Here is a 24,619-nt window from a genome sequence, read left to right as displayed (position 1 = left end):
CGTCTCCGTGGTCATGTGGCCGGCATGACTAGACGCCAAAGGCGCACGGAACGCTGTTACCTTCCCACCGTAGTGGTCCCTATTTTTCTACTTGCATTTTTACGTGCTTTCGAACTGCTAGGTTGGCAGAAGCTGGGACGAGTAACAGGCGCTCGCTCTGCTACGCGGCACTCGGGATTCGACCCGCCAAACTGTCGACCTTCTGATCGACACGTTCAGCGTCCTAACCCACTGAGCCACCGCGTCCCTTTCCAAAGCTAGGCAACCAGAAAAGGGAAAGCAGAGTTGGAAGGGACCTTGGAGATCTTCTAGTCCAACCCCCTTCTTCAAGCAGGAGACCCTGTGCCATTTCACACAAACGGTTGTCCAATCTCGTCTTTCAAAACCTCCAGGGTTGGAGCGCCCACAACGCGTGGAGACAAGTCCTTCCACTGGTTAACTTGTTCTCACTGCCAGGAAATTCTGCCTTAGTGCTAGGTTGCTTTTCTCATTAATGAGTTTCCATCCGTTGCTTCTTCTCCTGCCTTCAGGAGAAGAGGTTGGGGAAGAGGTTGAGCCCCCTCCTCTTCTTTGTGGCAGCCCCTCAAAGCCTGGAACGTTGTAACATGTCACACCCCTCGCCCTTCTTTCCATTAGACTGGACATCCCCAATTCTGACGGGTTCTGTTATAATTATTGTTTTAAGGTAACTTATCTTCTACATTAATGTTTTCAATATCTGTATTTGTGCATTTGATATTTATGTCACTGTTCACCGCCCTGAGTCCTTAGGGAGAAGGGCGGTATACAAATCAAATAAATAAATAAATAAATAAATAAATAATTCCAGCCACCGCTCTTCATAGGCTTTAGCCTCCAGCCCCCTAATTATCTTTGCTGCTCTTCTCTGCATTCCTCCTAGAGCAGGGGTAGGCAACCTTGGCTCTTTGATGACTCGTGGACTTCAACTCCCAGAATTCCTGAGCCAGCATGGCTCAGCTTGGAAACCTCTCCCTTTCCCCTCAGCATGGCTGGCTCAGGAATTCTGGGAGTTGAAGTCCACAAATCATGAGGGGGCTAAGTTTGAAGACCCCTGGTTTAGTGCATAGGCCAGGGGTAGGCAACCTTGGCTCTTTGATGACTCGTGGACTTCAACTCCCAGAATTCCTGAGCCAGCATGGCTCAGCTTGGAAACTCTCCCTTTCCCCTCAGCATGGCTGGCTCAGGAATTCTGGGAGTTGAAGTCCATGAGTTATAAAAGAGCCAAGGTTGCCTACCCCTGTCCTAGAGTCTCCACGTATTTTTTTTGTATCGTGGCAACCAAAACTGGACTCAATATTCCAAGGCTTTAAGACTTCAACTCCCAGAATTCCCCGGACAGCGTTACGGTGGCTGGACTTCAACTAAGTGAAAAATAAGCAAACCGTGACACGACTTAAGGTGCTGCGCGAGTCTGGAAAGCTTCTTAATCGATTCATTCTGTTTTGCGGATGATCGTTTTGACAAACCTGGCACAGATTTCGGCTCCATTTTGCTCTGGTGACGCCATCTTTTCCTTGACTTTCCCTCTTAGAAAAAGTCGGAAAGGAAGCGGTTGAAGGGGTCTCCGCTCTTGTCGGGAGGCTTCCTTTGGGTTCCTTGTTCTTTGCTTCGCCGGAGAAGACGTCAAGGTCTTCTGAATCCGCTTCCAGGGGGATCCTCCGATTGGCTGGTTTCCTCTTCTTGGTCAGGCTTATTTGATCGCACGCTGAGCAATCGGAGCCGAGTCCTGCAGGACACAAGTCGGAAATCGCACACGTGTGACATCGCGGATTGAGCTACAGTCACACATGCAGCCCACGTATGTGCAGACATGAAGCACAGACTCAAACTGCACGTGACGTCAGTGCAGTTAAGCGTTAGTAGTCTTTGACTTGCAATTCATTCAGTGACCGTTCAGAGTTACAAAGGCACTGGGGGAAAAAAAAAAGACTTATGACCCATTTTTCACACTTAACAACCACTGAGGCATCCCCAGGGTCACGTAATCAAAATCCGCTTGGCAACCGACTCGCGTTTGTGACGGTCGCAGTGTCCCAGGGTCACGTGATCCCCTTTTGCGACCGTCTGACAAGCAAAAGTCCGTGGGGGGGAAAAAAAATTTAGATTCGCTTAACAACCGCGTTACTAGCTTAACAACCGCAGTGGTTCTACTTAAAGAGTTATGGCAAGCAATAAAATGGGGGGTTAAATTCACGTTAACAAATGTCTCGCTTAGCAACAGAAATTTTGGGCTCCGTTGTGGTCGGTAAGTCGAGGATTACCTGGATATCGGATGGCTGTAGCTAGGCTTTTTTAAAAAAAAAAAAAAAAAAACCAAGATTTTTCTCCTGGAGTTTTTTTTTTTTTTAACTTTTGCAAATTCTCAAGGTACTTGCTGAAGATGCTGCACCTGTTCCCAGCGACGTTCAGAGCCTGGGAAATGAACTGTTCTGATTTCTGTTTGTTTTAGAACGTTTGCTTTTGCTTTACTTCCGTCTTCTCTTTTTTCCGCCTTTTGGTCTGGATGCATTTTCCTGCTGGGAGAGGACCATGCAAGGGATAAAGGGGAAGGGCTGTCTTTTTTTTCCCCAACGAGAGAATTTCAAACGTAGGCCGATAGCCGATAGCTGACCCACGAAATGTTTCCTCTTTCTTTCTGTAAACTGTACATTTTTATATTATGTTAGATGTTTTTGTGCCAGCCATGGCAGTTCCCCAAAAAGGTCATCAGATGGGAGCAAAGAGGCTTCTTTGCTTCCACTGATGAGTCAGGGGTCCCAGACCCCTGCAGCCCCATTGGCGAGAGAGTTTTATGGTTAGGGAGGGGCTGAGACCCCCCCATAAATACCTCTGCTCAAGGGGCTGCTCCTTCTTCTTGTTCTAGTTCTGCTCTCTTCTAGCCTACTTCTGTTCTTTTGTTCTCTCTCACATGCAGGCATGGATGCCACCATGCCAAGTAATTCTTTCTCTCTAATCTATCGTTAAATAAAGCTTCATATGATTGCATCTCTGCGTGATGCCTTTTACTTGGAAGCACCTTAACGATCCATCAACCTCGTGAGACCATCTCACATATTATACAGGTAGTCCTCGACTTCCCGCCACAACTGGAGTCCAAAAATCTCTGTGGCTAAGTGAAACATTTGTTTAAGTGGGTTTTGCCCCACGGGATCTCCTTTCTTGCCAGAGTTGCGAAGCGAAGCACTGCAGTTGTATAGGTTAGGGACAGCATCGCTCTGGAATTGTGTGTTTTCTTAGTTGCCCGCTCAAAAGACACACCTTCTCTGGCCGGGGTTCCTTCCCCTGGCCCCAATCCTGTATGGCTGACATAGGAGCACAACGTTTTCTGACGAAGGGAAGACGAGGGATTTGGCGGCCTCGTCTTAAATTTTCTAGGCAGTGGCTGCAGAAAAAATAATAATAATAATACTGTAATAAAGGAGACAGTTTGTATTAACAATACACAGATTATATTAAAGGAAGAACAGAATGCCGGTAATTCTCCAGGCCGAGGAAAACCGTCATGGAAAGATTTTGGAATGGTAACAACTCAGCCTTGCAATGAAGCTGATCTCTGGCATTATGTTATTTCTATAACAGGGAAAAGGTTAAGCGTGTTATGAACCTGGGGATCAGTTAGGGCCGTGCTCACCGGCAGACTGCAGGATTTTTGGTAAGAGATCTTGGCTGGATTTTGGAATTACAGGTAGCCCTCAACGTACGCTCATGTCTTTTAGTGACCGCTCAAAGTTACAACGGCGCTGAAAAAACAGACTTATGATTGGTTACGTGCTTAAAATTCGGGCGCTCGGAAAGGGGCATAGGTCGACCGTGCTTGCAGGGTCCCCAAGCCATGTTGCTCGCCTTTTGTGACTTTCCCAGCAGCTTCCAACAAGCAGAGTCAAGGGGGGAAGCCAAATTCACTTAACAACACGATTCCCTTAACAACTAACAGGAATTGCTTAAACAACCGTGGCAAAAAAAAAAAGGTCGTAAAATCGGGCGTGTTGCCTTGCTTAACCACAGAAATCCTGGTCCCAGTTGGGATTGTAAGTTGAGGACTACCTGTAAGTGACTGAACCAGGAGTCTTGTATACATGGTTGTACTTTGACAATAAAGGTTTATTCAATTATTCAAACTTGGCAACTTTAAGAGAATGTTTACCCTTTTGATCCCACAGGCATTACTGGGCTTCGGCTGATTAAGAATGACTTGGTTCAAAGTTTCTCCGATGGCTTCCTGGAATTCTTGAGTGTCTGCAACCTGAAAAGAGAGATAATCTCTTAACGTGGGTGGGCAAGGACGGCCCCTGCAGGACCTGTGGACTTCAACTCCCAGAACTGAACATGCTGGTGGTGGCTGAGGAATTCTGGGAGTTGAAGTCCACAGGTCCTAAAGGGGCCACGGGGGCCCATCCCTCTTTTTAACACCATGCACATGTAGCTTTAATTCTCAGGTAGTCCTTGACTTACAACTACAATTCAGCCCCAAACGTCTGTTGCTAAGCAAGACAGTTTTTAAAGGGACTTTTGCCCCCTTTTTTTGATCTTCTTTGCCACCGTTGTTAAGTGAATCGCTGCAGTTGTTAAGCTAGTCACACGGCTGTTAAGTGAATCTGGCTTCCCCATTGACCTTGCTTGTCAGAAGGTCACAAAAAAGGAGATCAGACAACCTTGGGATGCTGCGACCGTCATAAATATGAGTCAGTTGCCAAGCGCCCGAATTTTGATCACCTGAACGTAGGGATGCTGCAACGGTCGTAAGTGTGGGGGAAAAAGGTCAGAGGCCACTTTTCAGTGCTGTCGTAACTTTGAACAGTCACTAAGTGAACTGTTGTAAGTTGAGAACTACCTTTATTTCTGATGAAAATGTGAGGTGAGAGCTACACGTAAATTAGTAGTTTGGAAGTTGCTTCATTTAACCTCACTCAACAATTCCCGATCCTATACAACCTTTTTAAACCCAGTTGCTAATTTAAACAATGCCCTGGTTTTAACCCATCTTGGCTGTACCTGCAGGCTGTGGAGACACTTCCGTCGGAATGCGCGGTCGGTGCTGCTGGAGACTATTCTGGAAATGGCAGAGGCCACGATGGGTAAAGAACGTGCCAGCCTCAGTTGATCCTGTGGAGAGCAAGGAGTCCTGCCTTAGTGCTCACAGCCCACCACAGCCTCAAAACGGACTGCCAGAATGTCTTCCTTCTACCCTTGCAGTGAAGAGTAAAAACCGTGCTTCGGATTTTATTTTACTTTATTTTTTTTCATCCCAGTTGGAAATGGCCCGCCTCTTTCACAGAGGGACGCCGGGGCAGAGTCCGAATAAAAGATGGAAACGTGGTTTAATGGATGGCTACACATCTATCAAGGGCAGGGAACCAGGAGCCAAGGTGGTTTGACGGAATACAGGGTGTTTTTTTCCCCCCACGCTAACACTCCACAAGAATCGGAACTACTAAAGGTCAGAGCCAACTGGTGGGAGATAAAAGTGTCAACGGAATTCAAGGTGGGCTGGACGAAGGGTCTCAACACTGATGGTGGAGCCTGACCCCTCCCTCGGGCTCAGCCCGGTTACCTGTATAACACTGATGTTAAAAGTTGGTTAACAGGCAGAGGGAGCTGCGTTCTCCTCTGCGAGTCCCAAACAAGGCTGCAGTTCCAGGCTTGCATGGAATTATTTATTTATTTATTTATTTATTTATTTATTTATTTATTTATTTATTTATTTATTTATTAAATTTTTATACCACCCTTCTCCCGAAGGACTCAGGGCGGTGTACAGGGCAATAAATATCAAAATGTAAATACAAAAGTTAAAAAAAGAGTTAAAAAGAATTAAATAATTATGCCCAATATAATACAATAATAAAAGTGTGTTAAAACTAAATCCAACCCCAAACCCATCAGACCAGGCCAGATTGTTCAAATAAATAAGTTTTTAAATCGCGCCGGAAGGAGCGAAGGTCGGGGGCCGTCCGGAGCTCAACCGGCAAGCGGTTCCACAGGTCTGGCGCGCCCACAGAGAACGCCCTTCCCCTGGGGGCCACCAATCGACATTCTCTGATCGGAGGCACCCTGAGGAGGCCCTCTCTGTGGGAGCGCACTGGACGGAGGGAAGTTGATGCCGGCAGCAGGTGCTGCCGTAGGTAATCCGGACCCATGCCATTACAGAATAACAGAGTTGGAAGGGACCCTGGAGGTCTTCTAGTCCAACCCCCAGCTAAAGCAGGAGACCCAGTACCATTCCGGGCAAAAAAAACCTTGCTCCAGAATCCTGTTAACGGCCCCATCCTCCTCCTGTAAGCTGTCCAGAGTCAAGGTGAGTGAACTGGGCAGCCGGGTCAATTATATAAATAAATACATAAATAAAACTCTTCCCACCACCCCTACCACCACCCCTTTCTACTCCCAAGCCTCGCCCTCAGCCTTCCTGGCCTTTGCACCTGGAATACTCTGTAGTGTTGATCTAGGACGTCATTCACCAGTCCCTGGATAGCCTTTCTCACAGCCTGCTCACTGCAGAAGAGGATAGGTGACAGATGGGACAGAATCAGCCGCCGGTCCCCTGCAGCGTAGAGAGAGAGAGAGAGAGAAGGGGGCAAAAGATGACATGCAGATGCTAAATACACAAATGCACAACTTCACATAAGATAGATGAAGGGGTGAGCGTGTTTCTGGCCTGTGGATATCGGGGTGGGGGTGGTGGGGAATGGAAGACCGAGCCTCTGGTCCCGGTGACCGAACCGGATTGGATCTTGCAACAAAAATTTCCCTTCAGTTCCAGAGAATTGTAAGTTACTGGCTGGATGCAATTTGTTTTTGTGAGCTCATTCCTGGTATAGGCAGTCCTCGACTTACAACAGCTCATTTAGTGGCCGAAGTTAGCACATCACTGAAAAAAAATTGACTTGTGACCCGATTTTCACTCTTACGACTATTGCAGCTTGCCCACGGTCACTGAATCAAAATTTGGATGGTTGGCAACTTGGCAATTTGGATGCTTGGTTCATATTTATGACGGTTGCAGTGCCCTGGGGTCACGTGATCCCCTTTCGCGACCACCTGACAAGCAATGTCAAATGGGGAAGCCAGATTCCCTTAACAGCCGTGTTACTAACTGAACAACTGCAGTGATTCCCTTCACGATGGAGGCGTGAAAGGCTGTAAAATGGGACAAAACTAACAAATGTGAATTACGTGAATTTAAATTAGCAACAGGAGTTATGGGCTCAAACTCGGTCGTTAAGCCGAGGACTGCCTGCATTTTTGGAAGCCGTGATTTTTATGGCTTAGCCATATTGTGAGCCAGACGTTGTGGTTTACTTTAACACACTGTAGTTAAAACCCCAAATGTCCTAACGCTTAAGGTGCACACTTTCACTTTGTGATTTAACTAACTGGGAGAAAAGCCAAATAATAATGGCAATTGACTTTTTTTAAAGAGGCTTCAAGAATAGCTTCAAGAATAAATGTCTTTAAAAGCACATCTGTGCTGCGTTTGTATTTTTAGCGGAGGGCATAATGATCCTAAGCACAGATGGAAGGTTAAATGAAGTTATTCAGTTTCTCTCTGATTTCCCCGACTTGAGAGTTTTCTTATCCCAATTTCTGAGGCTTTCATATTTTCTTGATTAGCCCCGGGGCCAAAAGTTTATTCTGTAGCAGCTCTGTTGCCAGTCTCAATATAAATATAAATAATATAAATATAAATATAAATAATATAAATATAAATATAAATATAAATAAATATAAATATATATAAATAATATAAATATAAATATAAATAATATAAATAATATAAATAATATAAATATAAATATAAATAATAATATAAATATAAATATAAATATAAATATAAATAATATAAATATAAATATAAATAATATAAATATAAATATAAATATAAATATAAATATAAATAAATATATATAAATAATATAAATATAAATATAAATAATATAAATAATATAAATAAAAATAATATAAATATAAATAATATAAATAATATAAATATAAATATAAATAATAATATAAATATAAATATAAATATAAATAATATAAATATAAATATAAATAATATAAATATAAATATAAATATAAATATAAATAATATAAATATAAATAATATAAATATAAATATAAATATAAATATAAATATAAATATAAATATAAATAATATAAATATAAATATAAATAATATAAATATAAATATAAATAATATAAATATAAATATAAATATAAATAATATAAATATAAATATAAATAATATAAATATAAATATAAATATAAATAATATAAATATAAATAATATAAATATAAATATAAATATAAATATAAATATAAATATAAATATAAATAATATAAATAAAAATAATATAAATAAAAATAATATAAATAATATAAATATAAATATAAATATAAATATAAATATAAATAATATAAATATAAATATAAATAATATAAATATAAATATAAGTGTGTGTGTGTGTGTGTGTGTGTGTGTGTGTGTGTACATATTCAGACGTATGTGTATGTATCTATATTTATATATACAGAAACTGAAAATTGGCTTGTCCTGAAACGGATCCGCGTAGCCAAGGAAAACGAAGAGGAGTAGTCTCTGTTGCTGGAGATCTGAATCCTGCTGGTGGCTGCTTTGAAGGTTAAACTGGATTTCAGGTCTTGCTGTATCTGAGAGACAAAATACATGGATTGATTGATGGATGCACTGCATTGCATCTTATGTCAGGCAGATAACCAAAGATTCAGTGATGATATCTAAGGAACTGGTGATACGGATATTAGAAAATACAGGCAGCCCCCGATTTACAACCATTTGTTTAGTGATGGTTCGAAGTTTCAACAGCACTGGAAATGGTGACTTACACCAAGCCTCGCATTTATGACCACTTGCAGCATCCCTATGGTCACCGTGATCAAAATTTGGGCACTTGGAAACTGGCACATATTTACAAGGTTTACAGGATCCTGGGATCATGTGATTGCCATTTGTGACCTTCCCAGCTGGTTTCCGTCAAGGAAACTCAATGAGGGAAGCCAGATCCGCGTAATGACTGCATGGTTCACTTAATAGTTACAGTGGTTCACTTAACAACTGTGGCAAGAAATGTCATAAAATTGGGTGCAATTCAACAGCCTTGCTTAGCAACGGAAATTCTGGTCTCAAGTGTTCAAGCTGTTCAAAATGATAAATCAAGGACTATCTGTATATTATTATCATGTTAAAATGCATAGCTATGTGTTTAATTAAGAGTTTAGTTATGGCAGGTTCCATATCTATATCTATATCTGTACCTATCTATGTATCTATCTATATCTATATATCTGTCTATTTGTATCTATCAATCTATCTATATCTATATTTATATCTATATATCTATCTATCTATCTATCCCTTCTCTCTATCATCTATATCTATCTGTATGTCTAGCTATATATCTATATATTTATATCTATATTCATATCCGTCTATCTGTTTATCTATCATCTATCTATCTATCATCTATCTATCTATCTATCTATCTATCTATCTATCTATCTATCTATCCCTTCTCTCTATCATCTATCATATCTCTATCTGTATCTGTCTAGCTATATATCTATATATTTATATCTATATTCATATCCGTCTGTCTGTCTGTCTGTCTGTCTGTCTATCTATCTATCTATCTATCTTACACTTAAGACTGTTGCAGCATCCCCATGGTCATGTGATCAAAATTCAGACGCTTGGTTCATATTTATGACGGTTGCAGCGTCCCGGGGATCATGTGATCCCCTTTTGCGACCTTCTGACCAGCAAAGTCAATGGGGAAGCCAGTTTCACTTAACAACCGTGTCAACAACTTAACAACTGCACCAATTCACTTAACAACTGTGGCAAGAAGGGTCATGAAATGGGGCAAACTCACTTAACAAATGTTTCACTTAACAACATGAATTTTGGGCTGAGTTGTGGCTGTAAGTCGAGGACTACCTGTATATATACCTATGTACGTATGTACATATTCAAAAGCGCTTCCAGATTAGGTCTGCAGATCTAGCCTCTGAAGAGGTTTCTGAACCACAAACCAGATTTCCACCACAGATGGTTTGTGGACTCAGCTCGGCTGTGATGCTCTGCGAGTGAGCGCCCTCTCGTTTTACACCTCATATGCAGAGTTCTCGTAAGGATAAATGAGGCAAGCATCAGACAGTATTTTATTAGGCTGAAAATAAACATGTCAGATCACTGTTTAATTTTCAGGTCTGGCTGCTCCCAAGATCGTTCCCTGAAGAACTGCAGATGTGGTTCATTCTTGAATAGCTTTCCCACATTCAGACTGGATGACGGAAAACTAGCGCAGTCGACAAATATACGTGTTACCTGTTTCGCAAGACACAGCTGAACTGAGTGTGGCTTGGTAGGCATATTTGCCCCACGATGCTAAGCGTGAAGGATCCTCAAAGAAAGAATACGAGATCTCCTCGGCCGAAAACAATACAGGCAGCCCAGCTGGATCATAAAGAAATATATACATTGTTGGCTAGGGAAAATAAAACCAGCTGCTGAGTTTGGTGTTAAAACATGGTGAGCAGTTTGGGGTGAGTCCAATGCTGCTTTTCTTTCATTGAGTTAATGCAGTCTTGAGATGGTAGCAAACCTTACGATAACTATTGTTTGATATATATCTATATAGTTATACGTAGTTTTATACGTATAGCTACAGTTATATATAGATAGTATAAGCTATATAGTGAAAAGAAGAACGAGGGGAGGCCACATAGCAGTCTTCCAATATTTGCAAACCCAGGCCAACTGCAATTTAAAGCATCCTTGGACTCTCTTTTATTGATCACTGATCTGAACAAAGGATACAGAGGCAGCAAATATCTTTGCAGGCTGGTTAGGAAAAGATTTCAGGCAGGGACACAGCGAGGCAGCCGGTATGAGACTCAAGGCACCCGTGAAACCTCTTTCCACTAATTCATCCGGGATGAACAGGCCGACTTGTTCACCAGTCACAAGGTGAATGTTATCGCAGGATGGGATTACAGCCTTGCATTCTGATCTGGGAGGGAGGAGAGAGGGGGGGAAGGAAGGAAGGAAGGAAGGAAGGAAGGAAGGAGTGGGGTTGATTGATGATGGAAAACAGGAGGAAATAAATAGTGAATTAATAGCAGATTAATCAAATACTAGATCATTCTTTTGCAATCTAACCCTTTTCACGTGTGTTTGGGAAGCCTGGAATTTGGAGGCCTGTTGCCCATCATATTTGAGAGACGAAGTTGTCAACTTTCAATTTACATTAAAAACAAAAAAAATCAACCTGTTAACAATAGCAAACCCTTCACGGATAAACGTGGAGAACAAATTCAGCTTACCAGAACAATTTTTTTAAAAAAAAATCTTTATTGTATGTTAGTGGAATAAAATAAGCGGAATTCATAAGGGATGAAAGATTGTAACGGAGAATTGGAAGAACAAGAAAGCATTGCATAGCAAGGAAAGACAGTCATTTGTTTTATGTCAATGCATTAAATGGCTCAGAACTATTCTGCAGTGTGGTGGCATAGAATCTAGAATAGAACAGAGCTGGAAGGGACCTTGGAGGTCTTCTAGTCCAGCCCCCTGCTCAAGCAGGAGAACCTATACCTAGAAATATCAGTATTTTAAAATTACACTTATTACATACTAATTACATCTCATCTTTCTGTTAAAATGCGCAGCATGGTTTACAACATCATGAAAACATAATTTTCAAGGATAAAATTGTGCAAGTATCAAACTTTTTTTTTTTAAAAAAAACAGCAAATGAAAAGCCAACATAGAATGCTTTTCCCCCCAAGTGAGGTATAAGTCTCAATTCCATAGATTCCAAAGGACAACGCCCTTCGCCAAGTATCAAAACGTTAAGAAAAAAGTTTGTGCAGGCAAAGTTCAAGCTCCTTTGTTTATCTATGCCAAAGGCAGGGCTCCTCTCTCTTATTTCAATTTATAGCCAGTCTTTGTACCCATATGGCTTGCAAGTTCTTAATTAACAGACTAGACATGTGAGGTATAAAAATACAACTATCCAGGCTCCACAGCACAAAAAAAATTGTATAGGGCAGGGGTGTCAAACTCAATTTCATTGAGGGCCGCATCAGCATTGCGGTTGCCCTCAGGGGGCCGGGTGGGTGTGGCCTGGGTGGGCATGGCCTGGGTGGGCGTGGCCTACTGAGTGGGCGTGGCTAGAGTGTGTATGGCCTACTGGGTGGGCGTGGCCAGCTCTACATCGTTCGCATCAAGGGTGCCTATGGGGGCCTGGGCAGGAGTGGGACAGATCTGAGGGTCTCTGGCAGAAGGAGGGTCTCTGGGTCTTCAAAGTCCCTTCCGACTCTGTTATTCTGTATTCTGTAAAACAAATGTACACAAATTCCAAAATTATGCTAGATCGGTCTTGCGATGTGTTATTTCCCAGAGATACGCTTCAACAGAAATGGAACGTAGAATGACGGAGTTGGAAAGGACTTTGAAGGTCTTCTAGTTCAGAGGTCCCCGACCTTTTTTGGGCACCAGGGACCGGTTCCGTGGACAGAGGGGTTTTTTTCGCGTACCGGAGGGTGTGTGGTTTTGTGTGCTGCCTGCATCTCGCGGATGTGGCTTTGCTTGTTTGTGCAGCCCGGTTGCTGCCATGTTGCGGCCCGGTCCTGGTCCACGGACCGGGGGTTGGGGACCCCTGTTCTAGTCTAAGACCAGTTCAAGCAGGGGATCATTTTTGACAAATCGCTATCCGGTCTCAAATATGTGTGGCATATTAAACAGAGAAATAAACGGCGTGTTCAGTATAGATTATATGTCTAGAAATAATGGTGATCAGGCTTTTGGTGTGGATTATGGAATTTAAACAAGGTCATGGGAATCTGCGGTGCAAGTAAGAGGACGTGTGTGATGACGAACGCCGTGTCTCTCCTCATTGCTTGTTACAGAAACCAGGCCACCAACCTTTTGCTTCCACATCCACCAGGGGGCGCTGCAGTTTAGGAAACTTTCAAGTCATGGCAGCCCCTATTTCTGCAGCTACAGGCATTGCTCGGCTTACGGCCACAATTCGTCCCAAAAAAGCGAGACAGTTGTTAAGTGAGTTTTACCCCATTTTGTTCCCTGCATCGCTGACGTTTTTAAGTTAGTTAACACGCTTGTTAAGCGAATCTGGCTTCCCCCATTGACTTCTCTTGTCAGAGGTTCGCCCATCTGACCCCAGGAGACACTGCAACCGTCATGAGTACGAGTCAGTTGCCAAGCGTCTGAGTTTTGATCGCGTGACCGTGGGGATGCTGCAATGGTCATGAAGTGTGAAAAACGGTCACGACACTTTTTTCCCCCCAGTGCCGTGGTAACTTCAAACAGTCACTAAGTGAAGGGTTGTAAGTCAAGGTCTACTTGTAGATGAGGTTGGAGGTAGCTAGCTACTGAGTCTCTGGAAAAAGTGCCGATTGTCACAGGGACAAGATATTGCAGTTTATTTCTCTACACAGTAACTAGGAATTTGGCCTCCAACCAATGGCAAACTAATTAATCTGGCTGGTTTAGGGCTTCACAGGATGCATAAACCCAACTTATCGTTATGAAGGACTAACAAATTTCAAGCTAATTAGACATTCTCAAACTAGATCGTCTACATCTTGACAATAAATAAATAAATCCACCCACCCCCACCACCCCAGCTAGTCAGATCCAGGAACAAATCCTGGGCACCATTTCCACAATCTGGTTTTAAGGATGACCTTGTATTTAGAAGACTCCATCAATCAGCATCTGGAGGAGGATTTTTTTTCCCCCCAAACCGCTTACCTCATAAAATGTCTCCCGTCAGTAAGTAACGTGGTTCCATCTGGCAAACATGTGCTGACTTTCCCTTCTGGGCTGAAGCACAGAAGGATTATGTTGAAAAGTCACTGCATTTAATCATAATTATAAATGAGAATGCCAATTAAAGCACAAGGAAGAGCCTTCGTGTTGTTCCCTTGAATTCACTGCCATCGAAGCTTTACATATCACAAGACACAGTGCAGGTTTGTGCAATGCCGACTTAATGCTTGGGTAAATCTGCCCAACGGTGTCCTGTGTAACAAACTGGGGTCGAACAAACCATGGATTCGTTCAATGTGCGGCCCAAAGCAAAAGGAACGATTTGAAAAAACGCCCAAAGCATAAACTCTATGTTGTTTTAGAGAAGTGTGGTGACTTAAAGATAATCCTTGACTTACAATCACAATTTTGAACATGAGACCGTGGGGATGCTACAGCGGTCCTCAGCGTGAGAAACGCTTATAAGTCACTTTTTTCCAATGCCATTGTATCTTGGAATGGTCACTAAACAAATGTTGTAAGTCGAGAATGACTTGTATCTGTAAAATCCAAGGACAAACTTGTTGCACTTAAACCCATGTGCATTTTGATCCACAGATGTCAAATGGCCACTGCACTGGCCTTGGATGGTGCCAACCGGGCTATTTCAAATAATTTATCTTGGAGGTAAGTGCCCACCACAAATCTTGAAAGAACAGATGGTTCCCTGCCAGATATTCTCTTTTAGGTGAGGCACTTCCTGTTTCTTCTTTTTAATTATGCATTAAGTAGCTCTGCTAATGCTAGCAGATGTTTAATGACTGAAATCTCTGTCAGTTTCCCAGAAGAAATGCAAGGTTACCATCGGTTCACCCACTAGACAGAGATCTTCTGAATAGGTGGCAGGCCTTTAAAAGTGCAAAACTGAGTAATGCCGGGCAAGACTGTCAGTGTTTAACAACTCATTCGTTACAATTTGGAAACTGGAAAAGGGAAAAAATATTTTACTCCTGGAACTGAAAGTGAGAGCAAAAGTCTTAGTTAGCCTTGGGAAGAAATTTACCTTTAAGGGGAACAGGTTATATGGCAGTCCTCTATCTACAACCATTTGTTGAGCAACTAATCAACATTAAGAAGACACTGGAAAAAGTGAATTATGACTGGTCCTCACATGATTTCTATCTGTCTGTCTATGTATAATCTATCCGCCTATAACTAATATCTATAACTATCATCTATCTATCTATCATCTATCTATCTATCTATCTATCTATCTATCTATCTATCTATCTATCTATCTATCTATCTATCTATCTATCCACCTATAACTATCATCTACCTATCTCTCTCTCTCTAGCTATTTCTCTCTCTCTCTCTCTCTATCTATCTAATCTATCCACCTATATCATCTACCTATCTTTATCTATCTATCTATCTATCTATCTATCTATCTATCTATCTATCTATCTATCTATCTATCTATCTATCTATCTAATCTATCCACCTATATCATCTACCTATCTTTATCTATCTATCTATCTATCTATCTATCTATCTATCTATCTATCTATCTATCTATCTATCTATCTATCTATCTATCCACCTATAACTATCATCTACCTATCTCTCTCTCTATTTATCTCTCTTTCTCTCTCTCTCTCTATCATCTATCTACCTATAACTATCATATCTCTCATATCTCTCTCAACCTTCTCAGCCAGCTTCAGACCAGCAAAGTCAATTCTGACCACAATCGAGACCAGAATTTCCATCATTAAGCAAGACGGTTGTTCAAGGTGTAGCACCCAATTTTATGACCATTTTTGCCCCAAAGCTGACGCCAAGAGAAAAAACTTGGAAGAAATAAAGGGATGTACTCATCCCCACTTTTCCCCCCAAAACTCAAGATTAAGGATGTTCCAGAACCACAGAATGTTGAAGTATACTGTAGCTGGAAAGGAAAATGGATAGATAGATATGAATCAATTGTTCTGTTTAGTCTCATAACTCCAGTCAGAATCTGGCGTACTAGAGTTCCAGACAGAACATTTTTTGCAAAGGTACTTTTAAAAAAAAGACATAGGTTTTATTTTACTATAAGTCCCACTTCTTAAATCAAATAATGATGATATTGTATTGAATAATAAGGTTACCATGAAGAGAAAATGTTTGAAGTGACTGCCAAAGTTACAGAGGAGAGATACGTTTCATTTTTCTTTCCCCAAACCTGGAATTAAATTCCTTCTGTCACTCTTGTTTTAAGCACAGTTTAATGATTGTCTTTTCATATCAAGTCTTTGAACAATATATATTTATTTATGTGGTTTAATTATATTAGTCTACGGCTGCCAGTATACCTTTGTAGATGTTTCCTTACCTATATGTCTCAGCGGAGATGTTGCCGTTAAAGTTTACACAGTAATGAAACTTGATCTATAAAAGCAGAGTATCAGAAAATCAACAACTCACAAAATAAGAAATGTAGGAAGTGATCTTAATAGAGAATCAGTCTTCATATTGGTACACTTTGTACATAGGTAGTCCTCAGTTTACATTTAAGACCAGAATTTCTGTTGCTAAGCAAGGGACCCGAAATTACCTGGGTTCTTAAGCAAACCACCGCAGTTGTTAAGTAAAGCATGTGGTCCTTAAATGGATTCAACTTCCCTCATTGATTTTTGATTTTCAGAAGCCTCCTGGGAAGGTCACAAGTGACAATCAGATGACTCCAAGATATTGCAATCCTCATAAATACATTCCAAATTTTCATCATGTGACCATGGGGAATGCTGCGATGGTCCTAAGTGTGAGGACTGGCCCCAAATAATTTTTTTCAGTGCCTTTGTAACTTCAAACAGTTGCCAAACGTATGGTTATAAGTTCAAGGACTACCTGTATTCCACAGTGACTGTTTTATTGTTTAAGATACATTTAAATTACTTATTATTATTGAGGATTTCAGGCAAGAAAATTTTCCCAGGCACACCAGGGCACAGCAGGGTTTGAACTTTACACACATTCTCACCCAGGAAAAGCAACTGTGTATCCCAGAATGCACTCCCAGATCCATGTTACACTCTGAAAAGTATTGGCAAAATTGTCATTTAATGGGATGTGAAGCTAACCAGCATATGTTGCATCAAATCCCACAGATGTAGTCATCCATCACGACCATCAGAGTTTGGTAAGATTTGCCCTCTTTGCTAAATACAATTATTTAAAACTAGCAGAGACAGGTTGAGGCTGGATCTGGGTAACCAAGTTGCTTCAGAGATAAAGATAGAGAATTGTCTCTTCCTATGCAGCTTCTTAAAACTCTTTGCAGATTTTAAGTTGGAAAGTAGTCATTTAGTCCTGAGGAAGCCTTGGACATAATATTTAGCAAATCACAGTGCAGGGGAATCGCTTACTGTTGTGTGCACGAGGCTGGTCCTCTGGATGAACTGTTTCAAAGTGATGCTGTCTTCCTGGAGGACCTCAGATTTCTCATACAGCTGAAAAGTCCAAAGAGAGAGAGAGAGAGAAAGTTAATGTGTCCTTTTCAAAACCTTTAACTGAAGTTTTATTGCATCCCTCCAGTCATTAAAACTTTTCCATTGATTTCTTACCCATCCCTCAGCACTGCCACCAGATCCAAAGCTTTAACATGAGCACCAAAGGTAAAGGTGGAGCAGTGGGCTAATGCCTCCTTAAGTAACACCAGCTGCCTGCAATTAGTGCAGGTTCGAGTCCCACCAGGCTCAAGGTTGACTCAGCCTTCCATCCTTCCGAGGTAGGTAAAATGAGGACCCAGATTGTTGGGGGCAATTAAGCTGACTTTGTAATAATGCCGCTTGGGGGTGTGTGTGAAAGCCCTAATAAGCAGGCATATACATAGAATGAAGGCTACTGCTAAGCTTGTAAGCCGCCCTGAGTCTTTGGAGAAGGGCGGGATATAAATGGAATTAAAATAAATAAAAAAATAAAAATAAAGGAAGATACGTATATTTTGCAACGCGGTGACAAAAAAGATGTTGAGATTTTTTGGAAAAAGTGCAGAGAAGAGCAAGTAGGGTGATTAAAGGCCTGGGGACTGAAACATATGAAGAACGGTTGCAGGATTTGGGTTAGAGAAAAGGGGGATATGATAGCAGTCTGCCAGTGTTTGAGGGGCTGCCACAAAGAAGACGGGGGCAGCCAGCTTATTTTCCACAGCACCAGAAGGCAGGACAAGAAGCAATGGATGGAAGTTAATCAAGGAGAGAAGCAACCTGGAATTAAGGAGAAATTTCCTGACAAGGAGAACAATTAACCAAGCTTGCCTTCAGGAGCTGTAGGTGCTTCATTACTGGAGGTTTTTAAGAAGAGACTGGACATTCACCTGTCTGAAATGGCATAGGGTCTCCTGCTTGAGCAGGGGGTTGGACTAGAAGACCTCCAAGGTCCCTTCCAACTCTTGTTCTTCTGAGGAGGAGGAAAAGGAGGAGGAAAGGGTCTCCTGCTTGAGCAGGGGGCTGGACTAGAAGACCTCCAAGGTCCCTTCCAGCTCTATTCTGATTGAGCACACTCTTGTTTCAAACAAACAAATCTGAGATGCTAAATACGGATATCGGTTAAGCTTTACCTTGTTGCAGCATTAACCAAGTCAAATGGATTGTAGATTTTGATTGATCGATTGATATATATATATATATATTGCAATCTTTCCCCTGTTCACAACCCAGATTTCATCGGTGGTGAAAAGGATGTCAGCAACCATTTTTGGAACAGACCCCACCCAACTGTTCTACTCAACCGTTCCTTCTGAAATGAAATTGGGCCAAGAAAAGCCAGAAAGAACAGCTGCAGTTGTTGTTTTTCTCCTGTGCCTGTGAAGCTACGAAGATTTTGATTCTAGAACGCTTCCTCAGATGTTTGAAGGATGCTGAGAACAGACCGTCCAGGCAAAGAGAACAGAAGTTCACCGTATTATTTTCTGGAACAAGCCCAACGTGGCATTATCATGCATCTTTGTGTGTAACGCAGAGGCACACAACAGGGATGGGGAAAGAGGGCTGAGAATTATCAGGATCAGAGCAAGCTAGGAACCACCACCCCCCTTTCTTTACCGGCTCTGTAGCTACTATGTGCATCTACCAGGGTTCATATATTCGGACAAATTCAAAGGTTTAGCATCGATATCGATCTTCAGTCTTCTGCAGAGCAGCTTTATTGCTCAACAAACAATTCCAGCAATGTGGCATCAGAGACTTTTTTTGAGGAGGAAGCGTGTGACGGAAAGAAGAAACAAATTATTAAAGAATAACAGAATAACAAGAGTTGGGAGGGACCTTAGATGTTTTCTAGTCCAACCTCCTGCTTAGGCAGACCTTGTACCATTCTGAAAAAATAAATGTCTTAAAAACCTGTGATGATGGAGCAACCACAACTTCTGAAGACAAGCTGTTCCACTGATTCTCCTCCTCCTCCAGCTCCTCCTCCTCTTCTTCTTCTTCTTCTTTCTTCTTCTTCTTCTTCTTCTTCTTCTCCTCCTCCTCCTCTTCTTCTTCTTCTTTCTTCTTCTTCTTCTCCTCCTCCTCCTCCTCTTCTTCTTCTTCTCCTCCTCCTCCTCTTCTTCTTCTTCTTCTTCTTCTTCTTCTTCTTCTTCCTTCTTCTTCTTCTTCTTCTTCTTCTCCTCCTCCTCCTCCTTCTTTTTCTTCTTCTTCTCCTCCTCCTCCTCCTCCTCCTCCTCTTCTTCTTCTTCTTCTTCTTCTTCTTCTTCTTCTTCTTCTTCTTCTCCTCCTCTTCTTCTTCTTCTTCTTCTTCTTCTTCTTCTTCTTCTTCTTCTTCTTCTTCTTCTTCTTCTTCTCCTCCTCCTCCTCCTCCTCTTCTTCTTTTTCTTCTTCTTCTTCTTCTTCTTCTTCTTCTTCTTCTTCTTCTTCTTCTTCTTCCTTCTCCTCCTCCTCCATCTAGATCAAACTTTACACTGCCAAAATGAAGCCACCTTCTTGGCACTGACATTGGCCACTGATGAACTGTTCAGTCAGGAAATTTCTCCCTATTTCTAGGTTAGTTCTCTCCCCGATTGGTTTCTACCCATTCCCTCTTGTCCTGCCTTCTGATACTCTGGAGAATAGGTTGATTCCCCTCTTCTTTGTGGTAGCCCCTAAAGACTGCTTTCACGTTGCCCCTAGTTACATCTTTTCATTCCATTAGACAGACCCAATTCTTGCAATAGTTTTTCACAGGTTTTAGCCTATAGTAGGGTATATTCCGTGGGGAAAGTATCTTATTGGGCAAGAACACATGTCCATTGGTCCCTTTAGTGGTTTTGAGGAAGCTAGGTATGCTTATCCTATCGAAGAGAAGGACTAGGAGGGACAAGATAGCTGTCTTCCAGCACTTGAGGGGCTGTTGCAAAGAAGAGGGGGTTGACTTATTCTCGTTGTTGTTAGTTGCGAAGTCGTGTCCGACCCATCGCGACCCCATGGACCATGTTCCTCCAGGCCTTCCTGTCCTCTACCATCTTCTGGAGTCCATTTAAGCTCATGCCTCCTGCTTCAGGGACTCCATCCAGCCACCTCCTTCTCTGTCATCCCCTTCTTCTCTTGCCCTCAATCTTTCCCAGCATGAGGCTCTTCTCCAGTGAGTCCTTTCTTCTCCTTAGGTGGCCAAAGGATTTGAGTTTCAGCTTCAGGATCTGGCCTTCTAAAGACCAGTCAGGGTTGATCTCCTCTAGGACTGACCGGTTTGATTGCCTTGCATTCCAAGGGACTCGCAGGAGTCTTCTCCAGCACCAAAAGGCCTCGATTCCACCCTGTTGTTGTTAGATGTGAAGTCATGTCTGACCCCTCGCGACCCCACAGACAATGTTCCTCCAGGCCTTCCTGTCCTCTACCATCTTCTGGAGTCCATTTAAGCTCATGCCTCCTGCTTCAGGGACTCCATCCAGCCACCTCGTTCTCTGTCGTCCCCTTCTTCTCTTGCCCTCAATCTTTCCCAGCATGAGGCTCTTCTCCAGTGACTTATTCTCTAGAGCAGTGGAAAACAGGACAAGAAGTAATGGATGGAAGCTTGTTAAAGAGAGATCCAACCTAGAAGCAAGGAGAAATTTTTTCTGACAGTGAGAAAAATTAACTGGTGGGACAACTTGTTTCCTGAAGTTGTGGGTGCTCCATCGCTGGAGGTTTTCAAGAAGAGAATGGACAAGCATTTGACTTGGGATGGTATAAGGCTCCTGCCTTGAGAAAGGGGTTCGACTAGAAGACCTCCAAGGTCCCTTCCAGTCCTGGGATTGTAAGAATGCTCATCGTGATATATAGACTAACCTGAAAGGAAAGCTGAAAAGGCATGGTGTGCAGAGATTCATGAGGACACCCTCTTCCGTGCAAGACACCACTCTGGCAGAAAGGCAATAAGTCTTGTATTTCTGTGGAAGGAAAAATTGAGGGTCATGAGACAAGCACTGCAAGACAAATAGAGAATTCCTGCTCTCCAAAGAACAGGCCTGAATATTTAAGATTCCTTTCCATCAGTTGATGCAAGAAAGCAAGCTGCAGCCAAGAGATCGTATCAGCCTTTTAATATACAGGTAGTCCTCGACTTACAGTGGTTTGTTTAGTGAATGTCTGAAGTTACAGTGGCACCAAAAAAAGTGGTCCTTGCACTTAAGACCATCACAGTGTCATCATGATCGTGTGATGAAAATTTGGACGCTTGGCAACTGGCATGTATTTATTTCCCAGCAGGCTTCTGACAAACAAGGCCAACGGGGAGCAGCTGGATTGACTTAACGACCATTAACTACTATTGAGCAAGGTACCACCTATGCTATACCTGTGCATTTGATTATTCCTGCCTAAATGTAGAACCTTACTTTTTTCACCATTGAATTTCATTTTGTTAGATAGTGCCCAGTGTTCGAGTCTGTCCAGATCCTTCTGTATCTTAAGCCTATCTTCTGGAGTATTGGCTATTCCTGCCAGCTTGGTGTCGTCTGCAAATTTGATGAGTTCCCCATCTATCCCCTCATCCAAATTGTTGATGAAGATGTTGAAGAGCACTGGGCCCAGAACAGAGCCCTGGGGCACCCCACTACACACTTCCTTCCATGTAGATGCGGTTCCATTGAGGACCACACACTGAGTACGGCCTGTCAGCCAGCTACACAGCTTGTATTGTATTATATTATTACACAGCTCCTTTCAAAAAAAGTATGTAAGTAAAAAAACACAGAAATTAATGAGATCTCAATCTTGCTTTAAAAGATTATCAATTTCTTATTCTGATTCTTGAGGGCAACTTCATTATGAGGAAACAACTCAAATGCAGTAGAATCTCCTCAGGATGAGTCAACAAAATTCCATATATCTATTAAATCCATAATAAGATTTGTTTTGGGAAAAACTGGTCAAAATGTATTAGTGGCTAAGTGCTGTGAGAACTGAATGTTGGGCTGGATCAGCTCTGACCCACCAAAAGCACTTCTTAAATCTCAAATAATGTTAAAATATTTACCTTTGAATGTTAGGTCATTGAGGATTTTGTGACATAAATCACCGTTTGCAGCAACTGCATGGAACAAATCAAAGAACCACTGTTACTAATTTTGTTTAAATCTGTGGCGAGGCTAAATTTGAGCTGTATTATTTGTGCTCAGCACATTGTAGGAACATAAACTTAGACCTTAAGCTTATTTATTGGGGAATTGCATGTTATATGAATACAGGTAGACCTCAACTTATGACCACAATTGAGCCCAAAATTTCCATTGCTAAGCAAGGCAGTTGTTAAGTGAGTTTTGCCTTATTTTAGAACCTTTTTTGCCAAAGTTGTTAAGCGAATCATTACAGTTGTTAAATAAATCTCACTGTTATTAAGTAAATCTAGTCCCCCCCACCCCACAATTGATTTTGTTCATTGGAAACTGGCTGGGATGGTTACAAATGGTGATCATGTGAACTAGGGACTATGAACTATCATAGATACAGGCTGGTTGCCAAGTGCCTGGATTTTGATCACATGACCATGGGGATGCTGCTGCAGCAGTTGTTCACTGTGAAAAACGCCGCAAAACACTTTGAGTGCTGTTGTAATTTCAAACAGTCACTAAACGAACGATTGTAAGTTGAGGACTACTTGTAGATGTAAAATGCCACCTGGAGGCAGGGGGTTCATTCTCGGTTGGCTTACCTAGTTTTTAGTTTCCTAAAAAATATCTGTTCTGAAAGAAATATAAATCTGATTATACTCACTAATGGCAGCACAGCGGGACTGGTTCACACGCTGGGGGAAATCTTGAATGTCCAAGGAAATCACAATTGTTCCTTCAACCATGGAAGATCTTTCCAACTGTTCCCCCTTTTTACCCTGAAGTTGAACGATCAGAAATTCTAAAATCTGAAATGAAAGAAAAAGGGCTTGGTAAAATAGCAGACAAAAATTGTAAACATCATGTTCTGGCTTGAGAAACAGTGTTCCTTATGTCTTCCATTTGAACCTCAAAACTGAAGCTATCCTTGAAATAGGAGGCCTAGTGGACTGGTGATGCTAAAAATTGAACAATAAATGAAGGCATCCATTTTGCTGGTGTTTTCCTGTGGGCATTTTTTAATGTTCCAATCTTAGATCAACTCTACAATTTTGGATTTCTTTAACCGTTTTTTCCCCTTTTATCATGGTGATTCCATTTTGTCTGGTATGCTAGCCAACTAGCAGATTTCTAACTAATTCCCCAAATATGCCTTCCTTCTAAAAGATGTAAAAAAACGTTTTTTGTTATTGCTTAGCTGTTTTTAAATTTAGTCTGTTTCCATCCAGCTCCTGATTCTTACAGAATTATTACTGGAGTGTGTGTGTTATTTGGTTGGTTTGCTTCCTGAAAACCATTGAATTATAAGGTGCTCTTAATCATGTTGGAAAAATGGAAAGCAGCGAACAAGGGAAGCGAACCCTGTAGAATAAGTGTTGGATAAACAACAGGAAATGAAGAATGCTTGAGAAAAACTTTGGCAAAACTTTGGGAAGTAAAATGTGAATTGCAATAGCTCCTTGCAATCCTAGCGACACTATTTTCTGTTTCACAAAAATGTTGCTTCAAATAGGAAATTATCATAGTCCCTAAATTTATTGTCATTCCGTGTTTTGATTTCTTTTTAACAGGGATGCAATGGATGCACCGTTTTGTTGTTGTTAGTTGCGAAGTCGTGTCCGACCCATCGCGACCCTATGGACAACGTTCCTCCAGGCCTTCCTGTCCTCTACCATCTTCTGGAGTCCATTTAGGCTCACGCCTACTGCTTCAGTGACTCCATCCAGCCACCTCCTTCTCTGTCGTCCCCTTCTTCTAGTGCCCTCAATCTTTCCCAGCATTAGGCTCTTCTCCAGTGAGTCCTTCCTTCTCATTAGGTGGCCAAAGGATTTGAGTTTTAGCTTCAGGATCTGGCCTTCTAAAGAGCAGTCAGGATGCACCGTTAAAATTTATTTTAATACAAGGCGGAAACAAGCTGGATAAGTCTTGGAGAAATTCAACCAGGAATACTTTGCCACGTTTCGCTTCATGGAGGTATTCCTTGACTTACAACCATTCGTTTAGCGCCTGCTCAACGTTAAGATGGCACTGATAAAAGTGACTTTGGACTATCCTCACAGGGGCCCTCTAGTCACATTATCAAAATTTATGTATGTATTTATGATGGTTACAACATTCCAGGGCCATACGGTCACCATTTTTAACATTCACAGCTGACCTCTGATAAGCAAAGTCAACGGGAGGAGGAGGATTCGCTTTATGGCCACATAAAAAGTGGTGATTTGCTTAATAACCATGGC

General features: G+C 41.7%; 1 protein-coding gene across 1 annotated transcript in view; it reads right to left on the bottom strand.

The window, feature by feature from the left end:
- The window catches only part of TOP6BL (TOP6B like initiator of meiotic double strand breaks), a gene marked incomplete at both ends in the record, with an annotated part of 42,867 nt that overhangs the window by 261 nt on the left and 17,987 nt on the right, over positions 1 to 24,619 (bottom strand). Inside the window, 13 exons of the mRNA XM_081341045.1 lie at positions 1,488 to 1,747; positions 3,280 to 3,403; positions 4,166 to 4,264; positions 5,014 to 5,124; positions 6,441 to 6,562; positions 8,551 to 8,688; positions 10,385 to 10,544; positions 10,877 to 11,069; positions 13,835 to 13,906; positions 16,209 to 16,264; positions 17,242 to 17,325; positions 21,118 to 21,218; positions 23,044 to 23,188. Of these exons, the coding sequence (XP_081197171.1) occupies positions 1,488 to 1,747; positions 3,280 to 3,403; positions 4,166 to 4,264; positions 5,014 to 5,124; positions 6,441 to 6,562; positions 8,551 to 8,688; positions 10,385 to 10,544; positions 10,877 to 11,069; positions 13,835 to 13,906; positions 16,209 to 16,264; positions 17,242 to 17,325; positions 21,118 to 21,218; positions 23,044 to 23,188 (1,665 nt within the window). The remainder of the gene's footprint in view (positions 1 to 1,487; positions 1,748 to 3,279; positions 3,404 to 4,165; positions 4,265 to 5,013; positions 5,125 to 6,440; positions 6,563 to 8,550; positions 8,689 to 10,384; positions 10,545 to 10,876; positions 11,070 to 13,834; positions 13,907 to 16,208; positions 16,265 to 17,241; positions 17,326 to 21,117; positions 21,219 to 23,043; positions 23,189 to 24,619) is intronic.

Source organism: Vipera berus, assembly GCF_964194415.1.
Source record: "Vipera berus genome assembly, chromosome: 16".
NCBI lineage: Eukaryota > Metazoa > Chordata > Lepidosauria > Squamata > Viperidae > Vipera > Vipera berus.
Note: the sequence above shows the minus strand (reverse complement) of the source record. Positions and strands in the feature narration are given on the sequence as shown.